We start from the raw sequence: 15,546 nt of genomic DNA, 5'->3' as shown, positions 1-15,546 counted from the left end.
TATATTTTTGCTCTGCTTAACTCTAAGATCAAAGCCAGTTTGATGTAGTCAACAGGCTAGCAACCGGGAGTATGTGTATTCTAGTCCTACCTTAGGCATGAAGCCAGATGGATGACCACAGGGACTTGTCCAGGCAGCCACTAAGAGTCAATATTGAAGATTGTGTGTTTGTCTGTCTCTCTGCCTGCCTGCCTGCCTGCCTGTTTGTCTCTGTGTGTGCAGTTGAAGTATTTGGCTGTTTTCAACAAGTTTGCCCCAGTCATATTTGGCATTATGTAAATTCCTGTGTATATCCCGAAGCAAAGGAAGGATTTTCTTCAATGGAGTGGACTTCTGAATATGTTACATCTATTGTTTATAACTGCCTTTCCTCTAAGAGTTCAAAGTAGTCCTTGAGTTACTACTATATTTGAGCAGTTGGGCAATTACAGTTGTAAGTCGTGACAGTTGTAAAGTAAGTCACCATGCAACAGGACTGGATATTACGGCTTTTCTCACAGCGGTCATTAAATGAATGCTTAATGCCTTAAACAAACCCATTGTTAGCTTAAGGCTGGTAGAACTGTTGTAATTTGTGGTCATATGACCATAGGGTGCTTCAAACAGCCGTAAATGCAGGACGGTTATCGAGTGCGGAGGGGAATGACATTGGAACTTCGAAATTGGATCATAAGTAGCTTTTGGTGGGAGGCGGGGTTGTAATTTTGAACAGATGCAGAGTAATCGGTGATAAGTCAAGGACTATATGTAGGACAAATTGGGAGATGATTCCCTTTATCTTACATCCACGCTTTTCTAAAGTAAATTGGGCAAGGGCAAAGTTACTGATCCAAAATCATCCTAGGAGCTGACAGCTGAAGGAGGATTTGAATCTAGGTCTTCCCAGTTCCAAAACAGTGTATATTTACAAAAAGAGTATTTGCCAGGATGCTGCATCTTGCATCTATGTGAAGTTCTTAACTTCACCTGAGCTACATGTGCTCAGTTCACCCCCAAATCAGGAGCAGGGGAGGGAGACATAGAATTCGGTCCCCATTTAATGCTATTCCTAAACAGAATGACTAGCACCATCATCTGGCTGGCAAAATCTTGAAGGTCACTTGTAACCAATTTGTGCTCTGCCTTAATTCTACTGCTATCTGTGCCAATTTGGATACTGTCGTTGTAAAGAGCTGAAATAGCTGGAGTTTATGTACTGTTCAGTCTTCACGTGTTTCCACTTGTACAACTTATGTGAACAAGCCAAGTTCACATAAGGTGAGGCTGATCACACATACTGTACAGTGGTGGGTTGCTCCCAGTTCGGCCCAGTTTGGGGGAGCCGATAGTGGTGATGATGTGACGTCAGCGAACCGGTTCTATATGACTGTGAGCTGGGCCCGCTCGCCCACCCCCGCGTTATACCTACCTTTATTTGTCGTTTTTTAGCCCAGCTGATAGGCGCGGCAGAGTGGATTGCTACACCTCAGCTGGGTAGTAGTCTAAAGCACTTGGGTGGAGCGCAAGTTTGGCACGCGTGCGAGCATAGCGAGCAAGCATGCAGCAATAGTGCGCAAAGCATGTGCGCGAAGAGAACCGGTGGTAACCCCGGTTGGAACCCATCACTGATACTGTACCTTTTAGGTGTACTGTGGTAAGAAGCCAAGGCTAATAGTTATCCACAAGAGGGTCTCTGAAAATTCTTAAAAAGTATCTTCTTAAAAAGAAAATAAGAACAATGGTGAATGTGAGCTTTTGGAGTTTTTAGCCTTTTTAGCAATCTCCTGGGTTCCTGAATTATTGGGATGTTTGGTTTTTTCCTTATTCAGGATGCCAGAGAGCTGGGTTATCCCCATCGTATAACTGAACCCATTTCCTAAATATTTATTTGGTGTCCATAAAGGTTAAATTTTGAATTTTAAAATTGCCTATACAGTATAATGGATATTATTTGGTACGCAGGTTTATTTTTTTAAAAAATAAGACAAAAAATAAATGATAATCAGTTAAGGGAAACAACTACATGCAATATATTTATTTTGCCATATGCTACAGTCTGCTATCCAGCATGGGCAGACATTTGGACTATATAAAGATGGATTATATAAAGATTTCTTTATATAATCATAAAGCTTTCCAGAGCATAATCTCAAAAGGCTAATAGCAGCGCTAGATGCTACTTTTTGAAATACCTAATAATGAATAATGATCTGACCAAATATCACAAGATAAGAAAGGAATGTTTAAATAATAAAACGCACTAAAATCAGTACATTCATGCTGCCTTAAGGGTTTTTATACATTCCAGAGATCCACTTGCATTCTTATTCTTCATTTCTCTCTCCCTTTTCACATTCTTGTAATGCTAGCTAATAACTTACAAGGTTTGGGGGGGGGGTGAACATTCACTTTTCAATTTAAGGTCACAATGTCAAAGGCAGAAATTCACAAAGATTGAAATTTAACAGAATTTCTTTTCTTGAGTCATCCAGTGTATTAAACAGTGTACTGTAGTTTTACATTACTGTAAAGGCCATGAACTTTAAGCAGGGCCAGTCTTCTTCAATATTGTATAGGTAGAAACAGCACTCAAGTTACAGCTCACAAACAAGGAAAAGAAGGTCAACATTTCCTCCATTGTTATTAAAAACAAAACAAAAAAGAACATCAATTGTATAAATTGTGCACGGGCTAATTTATACATATACACAGGGAAGCCCTATCATTCAGTGGAATGAAACAGCTTCTTAGGACAGTAAGTTTGTGGCATGAAGCTCACACCAGTTGTTGGACCAGTGACATCATTATATCATGGTGCACAGCTCTCTGGAGCAGTTTATTGTCCAGACTGGCTCTATGCATCCTCTTGAATGAACTGAAAGTAAAAAAAAATATATGAAGGATTTGTGGTGTTTCACCCTGAGGACAATCTCAGAGCTATGCTGAGGATAAGTGGCATCATTCAGAATCAAAACTGAGCAAAGGATTTAACTAGATGATTCATAGTGCATTTAACCATTAACCATTAATTAATCAGGTGAGTCCTTTGCCAGGCTTACAGAGCTGCTTCAAAAGCTGTCCCCCCCTCCCCCCCTCCACCAAGTCCATATACATTATTGGCACAATATATATGCACATGTATTGTAGACATCAAAACAATCACACAAGCCTTGCAGATAGACCCAATTACATTAAAGCTTACAACAGATTGTTCTGTTCAGGCTGTGCACAATCCCATTACATAGCCCCCACTCCCACTCATGGTTTTCTGCAAATCCCACTGGATTCTGCAAATCCCACTGCCAATATTTTCTAGAATGTCATGGAATTTTTGAAAAAAATATACAAGTCCTATACAAATGGAAACAAGTTCATATATTCACAATAACCCTCTGAATTTTATTAGGCTTAATACTTCTACTCATTTTCAAAACCAAATTTTATGACCCCGAAAGGAAATAACATTTCATTTATCAGAACTGGCCTTTCGTCTCCTATAGCGTTGTGATGTATTTTTAAAAGCATTGCCACAAAACTAGAGAACTATTATTTGAATGGTGGCAAATTATCCGCTTCCCACACCCTTTGTCTTCTTCTAAAACAACATTAATCATGTGTAGTCTGCATGGAAATGGGATTATCGTGATCCAGCCTGAGAGCTGATTATATAGCTTATTTTTAAACGTTTCCAAGAATGGGGGATTCCACAGTGTCCTTTTGATGACTCAGTAGTTGTTGGGCACTAGTGAAGTTCATAGTGCATTGTGTAGCTATTTATTCTACATTGAACTAATGAGTTTATGTTTTTAAGATTCTGGGGGGGGGGGGAAAGTGGATGTAGAGTTCCATGCTGAATAACATCAAAATCGAACCAAAATGAGCAAATCAAAATATTTTGCACCGCGACTGGTTAATTGCTGAGAGAAAGAAATCATTTTGTTAAACAAAAGGCAGATGGTATGGATAGAAAAGTTAAATGATAATTGGTATGAGGGAAGAGAGAAGCTACAGCAACACAGATTAGGTTAGATGGCTCCCTGTTGGCATTCACTTTTCTCTGGGATGCGATATTGCGTGTGTGTTTATTCGAGTGGGGGAGAGAGACAGAGAAAGAGAGAGAGAGAGAAAGAGGGAGAGAGGGAGGGAGGGAGAGACAGAAGCATGAAAGAAGCTCAGATGTTGGGATCTCCATACATCTGTTTTTCCATGTACTCTGGAGACCAATTTATTTAATCTGATCTGAGCCTGTAAATCCTATCAGCATTACTGGTTCCTCCTATTTTTACGGTATCAGTGTCTATGATGATTATGGTACTTGTCCTCCCCTCCTCCCTAAGGACTATTCACGCACCAGAATGCCAGGAGGAGTTAAGAAACTTTGAGACTTTAGCATGGTGTTTCTCAACCTTGGCAACTTTAAGGACTTCAATTCCCAAAATTCCCCAGCCAGAACACTGAAAGAGTCTCACTGCTTTAAAATCATAGAGCAGGCATGGCATGAACAATTAATTCCATTCCTTCCTTGGTACAGAAAATACAAAGATAAGGCACTCCCTGACAAATGGGTATCTAGGGATTTGCTTGAAACTCACCAGTGAGAACGAGTTGATCATATCCCAAGAAATTGCTCCTATGGTCAAAACTGGACTTATAATTAAAATTAAATCAATGTTCAATCATGAGCTACAGGTATTTTTTTTAAACTTAAATTTAAACGGCAGTGGAAAACTACCCGTTACTATTTTTTTTGTAACAAGCTTCCAGATATTTCTATGCATATCTCCCATGAGCACAAGGCTTGTTAAACAAACTAAATAAGCAAACACTATTCTTTCAACCTTTTCTCATGGGAATTATTTTTAATACTCATTAAACCTATTTTTTAATAGAGTTCTTTATTGGCCAAAGTGTGACTGAACACACAAAGAATTGGTCTCTGGTGCATAAGCTCTCAATGTACATACAAACTACAAACATACAGTGCACATACAGACATGAGCTCTCAGGGTACAATTTATCTACGTTCTTCTTACAAGTGTGAGGCATCCCAAAGTGCAAATTATAGTTTTCACCGTTACTTCTCAAGATTCAGAAACTCAGATTCTACAGTTGCAACTAAAATTGCATCAGACTTTTTTGGCAGTTCCATGACACGTTGATTCATGTTCAGCCTTTTCACTGCCAAGCCAGGTATTCTCCCCCAATCTAGTTAATATTTGTGCATTTGAGTTGATTTTTCTTTTTAAATTAGCCAATTTTGTTTTGTTCAATTCAGTCCAGATTTCTGCTCAATTGATCCAGTTAAAAACATGGTGGACCTTCATACACGTTATCATCACTTCTCAAGCTCAGATGTGCCCTCCCAATAGCTTGCAATTTTCATTACCCAGCCACTGAGAACTCTTCATGAATGTGCCAGCAGTCCTTCCAGATGCCTGTGGAAGAAGCTCTAATATTAATATTATTGCCAGTGCCCCACCCCCTTTCACCTCCCTGTATTTAATTGTGCGGCCAATTCATGCTCTTAAGTTGGAGTTGCAAACCTTTTGCTCTGCTCTTGGGACACGAATATAGGTTAGGAGGTGCAAGTGGGAGACAACAAAGAGTCAGAGTGTACACCAGTGGAAAAATAGCTTACCCCAAGCTCCATGGAATGGCAATGTTGCACACTGAAAAACAGAAAGTAAGCAATTGCTCATCTGCCACAGCTGGAAATGGGTTCAGATGACAGGGGTGACAATTCAGAAGTGGCACCAACTTCTGGTGAAAATGTGAAAGTACCTACTGGCATAATTTACAATTTAATCTCCATTTTTTTACTCACCATAATGAGTAAGTTGTTGTGGCTCTAATAAAGTATAGTCTTCACTAATATCTATTCTTCCATCTCTATTAAGTTTCAGGCATTCTATCAACCCAACCGCATGCACACACACATTCACAAACACACAATTGTGCTATTCTATTTCCTGGCTAGGTGCAATGTTCAGCTGCTCCAAACAGATGAATCATCCCTTGCAGCTGTTGCTCAACAGCTGTACAGCTTGTGTTTTCAATGCCAGGGATTGCCAGGGCTCATCAGCCAGCACCACTGCACAGGCGAAGGGAAAGGAGAGGCCACACCAATGGGAAAGCATAGTGCAGCAGGCCTTTTAAATACAGGTAGCCCTCGAGTTAGGACCACAATTTAGCCCAAAATTTATGTTGCTAAATGAAATATTTTTAAGTGAGTCTTGCCCCATTTTACGACTTTTCTTGCCACAGTTCTTAAGTGAATCACTGCATTTGTTAAGTTACTAACATGGTTGTTAAATGAATCTGGCTTCCCCATTGACTCTGCTAGTCAGAAGGTCGCAAAAGGGAGGTGTCACATGATCCCAGGATACTTCAACCGTCGTAAATATGAACCAGTTGCTAAGCATCTGAATTTTGATCATGTGACCATGGGGATGCTGCAAGGTGTAGGTGTGAAAAATGGTCATAAGTCACCTTTTTCAATGCCAATGTAACTCTGAACTGTCACTAAATGAACTGTTGTAAATCGAGGACTGCCTGTAGTAAACATGGACCATTTGCAAATCCTCGGGCCAAATTCTTTTATGCATTTAATTTCCCCAGAAGAGAGAAAACAAAACTCTGGGTCTGAAGCAAGATAGAACTTCCTGCGTGCCAAGTTAAAATAAAGATGATGGGATGTAGATGTTTACTATTTCAATGGCCAAACCAGAAAAAAATGTGAATTAAGCACCCGTTACATGTTGCTTTTCTTTGTGTGGTGAAATGTAAAAACAAATGTTAATTCATTAAGGAAACAAACAAAGGAAGACAGGAAGGATTACCCAAACGAACCACAAAATAGAAAAGAGAAGAAAGTATATTATGGCACCATCAACCAGCTCTTTAGACTGGATTTGACTTATCTGTACACCTATCAAGTCCTTCCTAAAAACATGGAATAGGCAGAGTAGTTTAATAATATTAAAAGTATCACTGCAGAATGTACGCTGCTCCAAATAAAGCTGCCTTTTGCAATTGACTAATGGTGATTTTTGTCAATGCCAGTGGTCTTAAATGATGCTTCTGATGTCAAGATGCATATTACTATTGGCAATACAGTTAGTCCTCGACTTATGACCACAATTGAGCCCAAAATTTCTGTTGCTAAGTAAGACATTTGTGAGTTTTGCCCTATTTTACGACTTTTCTTATAACAGTTGTTATAAGTGTGAATCACCGCCATTGTTAAGTTAGTATCATGGCTGTTAAGTGAATCTGGTTCCGCCATGGACTTTCCTTGTCAGAAGGTTGCACAAGGTGATTGCATGATCATTGCATGATGATTGACACTGCAACCATCATAAATATAGTCAGCTGCCAAGCATCTGAATTTTTAGTCACACGGTCATGGGGATGCTGCAATGGTCATAAGTGCGAAAAATTGTCATAAATAGTCACTTTTTTCAATGCCATTGTAACTTTGAACGGTCACTAAATGAATTTTTGTAAATCGAGGATTACCTGTACTGTCGCTTTCCCTTGCCACAGTTGTTCTACTTCTATTTTTAAGTCTTTATATTTTGTGATTTTCTCCAGTTCTCTCTTTCTTCTACCATCTTCAGGTGCTGTTGTTTGTGATCAGTCTGTGAACAGCTAACCAAGTACTCCACTGTTTCTTCAGCTCCTTTACAAACATGGTATTTGCTGTCTGTTGCTGCCTTCTCAATTTTGGCTTTGCTTGCATTTGTCTTTAAGGCTTGGTCTTGTGCAGCCAGAATTAGCCCCTCTGTTTCTTCCTTCAGCTTTCCTGCTCTTACACATAGCTAAGCCCTGCTGTTATCTGCTTTTGCCTGCTATTTTTTTTTTTAATGTACCCGAAAATAAGACCCTGTCTTATATTTTTTTTGAACCCTGAAATAAGCGCTTGGCCTTATTGCCATGCACTCAAAAGCCCAATTGGGCTTATTATCAGGGAATGTCTTATTTTGGGGAAACAGGGTATTGGCCATCTACATATACTTTGCTATACTTTTTTCTTTTCTTTGTTTGGTCTTCTTACAGACCAAAGTTTGGTCACTTTCAGCAAGCATTTATGGTATACTGCTGCTTCAGACTGGAAAGCTGTGGAGAGGGTGGTGAGGACGGCAGCAAAGATTATTGGAAGTTCACTCCCTTCTATCCAAGACATAGCATATAAGTGATGCTTGAGCAGGGTCCACAGGATTGCCTGGGACGCTACACATCCTCTTCACGACCTGTTTTCCTTGTTAACTTATGGGAGGAGGCTTCATGGTATCTGAAGCAGAACATCTAGATTCAGTCAGTTTTGTTCCATATAGCATCAACCATGTGAACTCTCAAGTTTCCTCTTTCCGCTATGTATTCAAAATGGATAGTGATTAATATATGAAGTTTTCTTCCAGTAGTCCTGTAGTTGCTGGTCTTGACTGCTCAGCCAACAGTAGTGAGTCCTGTAAGCCTATTTGTCACCAGATGTCCAGAAAATCCAACAAGTAGCACAGTCGTTGTTGACCCAGGGGACAACCGATCTGATATGGGTCTCTGTAAATTACTGTATATCTCCCCATTTTGTTTATGGGAGAGCCACTCTTTGTCCTGTTCCTTTGATGAGACCTGTCCAAAATGGTTGAACTTCTGGCATAGCTCTCATCTTCCTTAGAGCACACAAACCCACAACTACATCAAGGCAGTGCATCACTGAGGGATTATTATATTTGCGGATTCTCAAAAAGCAATATTTATAAGACTTCAGATATATGAAGGTTTTTGAATGCATAGATAGATAGATAGATAGATAGATAGATAGATAGATAGATAGATAGATAGCCATTCTGTAACAGAAGATATGATTGAGATATCTATCTACAAGGGTGGAAAGGAAGAGAGATTTTCTTAAGTATTACTGTAAATACCAATAAAATAGAGTAGCATTCACAACAACAGGTTTAAACTTAACATAATTTACCTGTGTGGACGGCTGTCACTTTTCCTGTTTTTCTGGGGATACTCTTCAATGACACCTTGAATTACAGGTCCTGGAGACTGATTTGTTTGGGTGTATGGCAACATTCTCATGTTGTTGAGGACATCACATGACCCAAGAAGAAGGGTTCCTTTTTTTTTTCTCGGAAGGGTACCATGGATAGAAATATCTTGATGGGTACCAGAATGAAGTTCATCAGCCAGAACGGGTTTGCTGCTCAACAGATCCATAGAAGATGCCAAGGGAAACTCATGGTTCATCTGCATATCCCGTGGAAGACTTGCAAACTTCCCAGCTGCTATCATTCTTTAAGTCTAGAAAACAAAAACAGAACATACCGGACATTATAAAACATGGAAGCCTTCTTGTTCTATGAAAGCAAAACAAATGAGGGTTGATGATAGACCCAATACATAACCACATAATAATTATAATTATGTAATAATAATTATGTATAAGTATAATTATGTGGTTTTTACATAAAAACATTTTTTGGAGGAGAATGTACTGGCCTCCCCAGAAGACTATGGAGACTACAAGAATGTGTAAGTGAGCAGCAATGAATAGGAGCCCAGCCCACCAATTCAATTGCTCTCATTTTCCCCAGCACTCACTGTCTGCTAGATTGAGATTACTACAGTAAATGATTAAAGACTTTAACCATCTTATTCCTTCTGGGATTTTGAGAAAATTATTCCTGAACTGCTATAAGCAGCCAAGAAAGAGCAATCTTGATTAGTATCGCTAGTGGAACAGGCAATCTATTAGTAGCTGAAAAACAGCAGATCTTGCCTACGAGGGCCACTGGGGGGTGTTTGATAAGTATCTCCCTTTTATCAGTCAAATCAGATTTTAGGACAATCTAAAGAATAGTTTTAGGCATTCACAGACCAGAAAAAATTATTGTTGTTAGTTGCAAAGTCCTGTCTGACCCATTGCGACCCCATGGACAACGTTCCTCCAGGCCTTCCTGTCCTCTACCATCCTCTGGAGTCCATTTAAGCTCACACCTACTGATTCAGTGGCTCCATCCAGCCACCTCGTTCTCTGTGGTCCCCTTCTTCTTTTGCCCTCAATGTTTCCTGGCATTAGGCTCTTCTCCAGTGAGTCCTTCCTTCTCATTAGGTGGCCAAAGTATTTGAGTTTCATCTTCAGGATTCTAAAGCCTTCTAAAGAGCAGTCAGAGTTGATCTCCTCTAGGATTGACTGGTTTGATCACCTTGCAGTCCAAGGGACTCGCAGGAGTCTTCTCCAGCACTATAGTACAAAGGCCTCAATTCTTTGGCACTCAGCCTTTCTTATGGTCCAACTTTCACAGCCATACATTGCAACTGGGAACACCGTAGCCTTGACTATACACACTTTTGTTGGCAGGGTGATGTCTCTGCTTTTTAGTATGCTGACCAGAAAAATAGTTAGACTTAAAATCCAGGTTGCCACTACATTTGCCATCACACTTTCAATCAATCCTAACATATTCAGCCACTATGTAGAAGCAGGCGATGAAAGAAAAATGGGAAACTTCATAACTATTTGCTGACATCTTTTCCTCAGTCTCAGGCATTTATAACAGTTATCGCTTACCCAATAAAGCAAACAGAGAAGTTATGCACAGTACTGTATCCAAATCATTTTTGATATCCACCATGGGACCAGCTCTGATCACCAACTGCATGTTTACTCTAGTTCTGACCAACAATATAGCATTTTATGTATTCCTTTGCCACAAAAGCAGCAGTTTTTAGACTAGTCAATGTGCTTTGCAAATTGTGCCAGGATTAGAGTCTCAAAAACACACCTGCAGAAGCATTTCAGGAAGATAGGATATTTTTACCCACAACATTTCTCTTTCTAATTGTTATTTAATGCCCCAAGTTCTAAAGCAGGTCAAACATCAGCCAGGAATCATTAACTTCAACAAAGGTGTCAGAGATGACTGATATTATACGGATAATCCTCAATTTAAGAGATTAGCAGTATAAACTTGGCAAAGGGTGCCACTTGGAAAAAAAATCTTTCAGTAGCATAAGAATGATCCCTGTATTTCAGAAAGATCTATTGAGACAGAAACAGATAACTGGAAGTCTTGTTTGTGGCTCCTTTGAGTTAAGGACATGTCCTTGCAGTTGTCTTGGCAGTAGTATGGAAATGCTTTGCCAAAGTCTGCTTCTTCAAGGATATTTGTCAACTTCCCTGTCTAGTCTACAGTTTGGCATTCCCTGGCAGCCTCCCATCTACCTATTAATCAGGCCTGACCCTGCTTAGCTTCCAGGTTCAGATAAGATGAGCCAAGGGCTGCTACCCAAGCTTAGGATGTATCTAAATATCATCATCATAAGAATAATGTATCAAAATATATTTTAAACCTTGGATCCTGGGTAATAATAAGTGGAAGCCTATTCACGGGTTGGGATAGTTTTTCTATTCAGAAAGAGTAAAACAAACTTGCATTATTGGAATGGCTTTTTATAACAGATGCAAATTGAAGGGGCCTTAAATAAGATTGTAAGACAGAAATCAGTTGTAATAACTGAAATGGAAACAAAAGAGTCACAGCAAGGACGTATGACAGAATGTTCCACTTACTACACTTGGCGGGTATCTTCCAGAGAAAGGATCTTTTCATTGTAGCGTATCATTCATGAAAAACTTTTCTCAAAGAGGTTCCCTTGTGTCCACCTTGTAGCATTTTAATTTGGGGTGCTGGATGTTGATGCTGATTTTACATTTTAAGCAATTTTTGAGAATTTAGGAATAGCATACATACTTTTGAAGGTTATCATTGTGATGCACTTTATTATTTTGATTTTGTAACCTCTCCAGATGTTTCGAAGTTATGTAAGTGTTAATGAAATAGATCCATGATGGCGAACCTATGGCACGCATGCCAGAGGTGGTCGCAGCGCCCTCTCTGTGGGCACACGAGCCATCACCCTGGTTCAGCTCTGCCACGTATGCGCGCGTGCTTCCTGCCAGCCAGTTGGCCTTCAGGTCTCTGCTGCACATGCACAGGGGGTGGGGGCGTGCAGGGGGGCACACGTGCATGCGCAGGGGGTGAGGCACATGCTCAGGGGCGCACACGCATTACATTTTGGAAGTTCAGACGCTTTGGGCACTCGGTCCGGAAAAGGTTAGCCATCCCTGAAATAGATCATCAGAGGTAGCTACGGTAAGAGTCATGCACAGGAATAATATCCTCAAAATATTTTTCTCTTCCTGCTAAAAATAAATCAGGACATTTTAAACATTTATTCCAGAACCTGTTTAGGAATCATCTGTTTCCTTTACAGGTCCCCACTTCTTAGTGAATTATCTATATATGTAATAAACAGACTCCCAGATGCAAACTACAAGCCGAGTAATTAACATAGCAATTGTCTACTATCCCACCCTGGAACTGACTTCCAAAGAAACCTATGTAGAATTGCAGTCCTGAAACAGCTTGACAAAAAACAAAAAAAGATCTGTGCCTTTGGAAAGAGACACTGAGATGCTAATCTTAAGTGTTATCCTTGTTGAAGAAAAGAAGAGCACTCTTTTTTCCCTCCTTCAAACTCAGGGCTACATTTCATCTTGACTGGTGTGTTGGCAATTGTCTGCTGAACATTGGGGGGGGGGGGTTAAATGAATTCCAATCCTCCTGCATTCATTGTTAATGCCACATTAAAAAGTAAAACTAAAGGTAACTTTTGCAGTTGTTCTGACAGTTGCATTCTCCAAGTTTGGGGGACCACGTGTGATTCTGTGGCAATCAGGGTAGATAAAAATCAATCATCTTTTTTTAAAAAAATCATTTTTTTAAATTCAGTTTATTCAGGAGGAAATGGAGCTTAGTTATGTAGCATGAGGCTGTATATTCTGCAACATTGGGATTGTTGGTGAGTCAACAGCAGGTCAGAGAAGGAGTCACTGAGGGACAGAGATGATAGTTGCTCTTTAAAAATTATGATTTAAATCAAGTTGATTTAAATCGAGCTGATTTAAATCAAGCCTTTTTACTTGTGATTTAAATCATGATTTAAATCGATTTGATTTAAAATCCATCCTGGTGGCAATTTAAGACTCTTGGCTTCAAAGATTCCTTTTGCATACTGTACATCACTCCTAGAGCAAACCAATAAGCAATGAAAACGATGCTGGTAGATACTTTAGTGATACCTCCAACAAGTAAAAGTTGTAGCATTTGCTAAGTCTGAGATGCGTAGACATTACCGATTTTGCAGCTTGAAACTTTAAAATGCAAGGAAAGCAAGGTCTTCAGAAAGAAGTACTGCTTAACAACTGTAAAAAGGTAGGAAAAAATCTTTTTTTCTTCCCCTGCCAGGGAAAGCTTAGTCAAACAACTTCAAAGGATGGATCAAGATGTGGGAGGGTTTTCTTACAAAGAGATATGGAAATGAGCCTCTGGATGCCCCAGGTTTGCTGATGTGCCATCCCCAGAGTACAAAGTTGCTAGCTCTGCAAACCATATAGCTTCAGGCTATTTTCCTTGGCAGACTGGATTATCTGTCAGTTCCTTACATGACAAAAATTATAATGAGGTCTATTAGGGTTGCCAGTTTTGAATCAGCCCCTAAAGTTCTGCCTTTTACAGCAGCTGGATCGGCCAACATTTATTAAAGGGCAATGTTAAACTACTATTGTTTTCTACACATCAAAGTTGTTTTTAAACAGGCTGAAGAAAATCGGGCAGTTTTCTTATTTTGGTTCATCTCTAGTTAACCATGTGGCTTGCACTATCCATTCATGAGGAATCAAAATTTTATACACATTTTCTATTTTATAATCCAAATGAATTGGCAACCTTGATGACTTTTTTAATTTGTAAACTACTTTTACAGAAGTTGAAGTTGTTATTTTCCCAGAATGACCCAAACATTCTCTGGGCTCAATTTTAGAGGAGGCCACGGTAAAGAAGCATCAAACCAAAGCAAATGAAAAAGTAGATATCTCCATGCCTGCTTGATCAGACAATGTAACCAAAAGACATCTGGAAATTTTTGTTTCAGCTAAATAAAAAAAAATCTTTCATCAATTCTGACAGAGTAATTGTACTCTTTTTTTTAGAAGGTTATTGATTAACCATAATAAACAGAGTCTAATGTTTGGAGTTAAGTTTTATTAATAAATGCTTTTATTAATTAGTATGATAATTTTGGAGAAATTTATAGATTGACTCATGGTACACATCAAAGCTAAGAACCTAGAGGCCTTAATTAAGTCTGACAAGACTCTGAAATAATTATATTCAGTCATATCCAGTGGATTCCATGAATTCATTCTTTACATATTATGAATCACTAAATGCCATGCAATTACATTTTGTACTTTTTTCAAATCTGATTTGGAAACATTGGCAATACTGTAGTTCAGTTACTATGGTTGGTAGAAGTTTGTAACATTTAACCCACGTTTGTCCGATTGAGATAACCATTTCCTTGTTATCTCTGGCCATTATTTAGGCAATAGAGACATTAGGTGATAGAGGTCATTCCACTGATTACAACAGACAAGGTTGCTTAAAGTAAACCAGAATATCATAACCCAAGGAATCCTTAACACTATTATCTTTGGAATCTTTCTTTTATATTGTCTGGAGATTGGAACACTCCTAATATAGAACTTTTCTGCTATTCTTTATTCAAATTTTCTACAGAAGGAATATCCATCTTCTTGGGGCCACATGGTTGGCCTAGGGAAGGAGTCTGCACCTTAAACACTCAAAGAGCCATTTGGACCCGTTTCCCACAGAAAAGAAAACACCGGGAGCCACAAAACCCTTCCCACGCCTGACTATTTCTTGAGCGGCCACAAAACTAGCATATGTAGTTGAATTAAATGTTCTGTTTTCTTCTGAAACTTTTCTTTTCTTGGATTTATCCGTGTTTGGCCTACAGGGGTTGAAAAGCTCAATAAATCGCTTGCCGGCGGGTGTCGCACATTGGCGGTTGTGCCGCATATTTTGAGTGACAGGGAGCCACAGCAGAAGGGTGACAGAGCCACATGTGGCTCCAGAGCCGCAGGTTGCTGACCCCTGGCCTAGGGTTTGGCCATGCAACACCATTTAGATTTCCAAAAGGTGTCCAAGGACTTTGAAAGAGATGTGCAGCACTAAAATATTGCAACATCTCATATAGCAATAGGATCATCATCATCTTCTAAAACATTGGCAACCTTGTGAGAGATGAAAATTTACTGATTTTTAATTTTGGCAGAGTGCCTAAGCCATCATATGAGATTATCTGATAGAATGTTCCTGAAAAACTGAAGGCTCAGGGAAGGATTTGGGCATAACCTGAAATATAATACTGTTGAAATTACTGGTTAGTAAAACCAAGCAAAGCTGAGCTAATCAAAACCTGGAGTCTCTGTGTAAGTTGGTGGGCTTTCTCTTTAAAAAAAAACTTATATAAAGATACTGTGAGCAAGGTTAAAGAAAGGAGAAGACAGAACTTATACCAGCCAAGAAGATAAGCATTTGTCCATATAATCAGTCAAACTCAGTTCAATGGTAAAGTACCAAATTAATATGACATAAATATAAATTAATCAATACAACTTTTGCT

At 39.3% G+C, this 15,546-nt stretch overlaps 1 protein-coding gene across 2 annotated transcripts in view; it reads right to left on the bottom strand.

Moving 5' to 3' along the window:
- Positions 1-15,546, bottom strand: part of BCAR3 (BCAR3 adaptor protein, NSP family member) — a 93,557-nt gene that overhangs the window by 67,683 nt on the left and 10,328 nt on the right. For both annotated transcript variants that reach the window (XM_034437305.3, XM_087891112.1), the window contains exon 2: positions 8,963-9,294. In XM_034437305.3, coding sequence (XP_034293196.2) covers positions 8,963-9,285 — 323 coding nt within the window. In that variant the 5' untranslated portion in view covers positions 9,286-9,294. The remainder of the gene's footprint in view (positions 1-8,962; positions 9,295-15,546) is intronic.

This window comes from Pantherophis guttatus, chromosome 3 (genome assembly GCF_059756535.1).
Source record: "Pantherophis guttatus breed Tessera chromosome 3, ASM5975653v1, whole genome shotgun sequence".
NCBI classification, from domain to species: domain Eukaryota; kingdom Metazoa; phylum Chordata; class Lepidosauria; order Squamata; family Colubridae; genus Pantherophis; species Pantherophis guttatus.
Note: the sequence above shows the minus strand (reverse complement) of the source record. Positions and strands in the feature narration are given on the sequence as shown.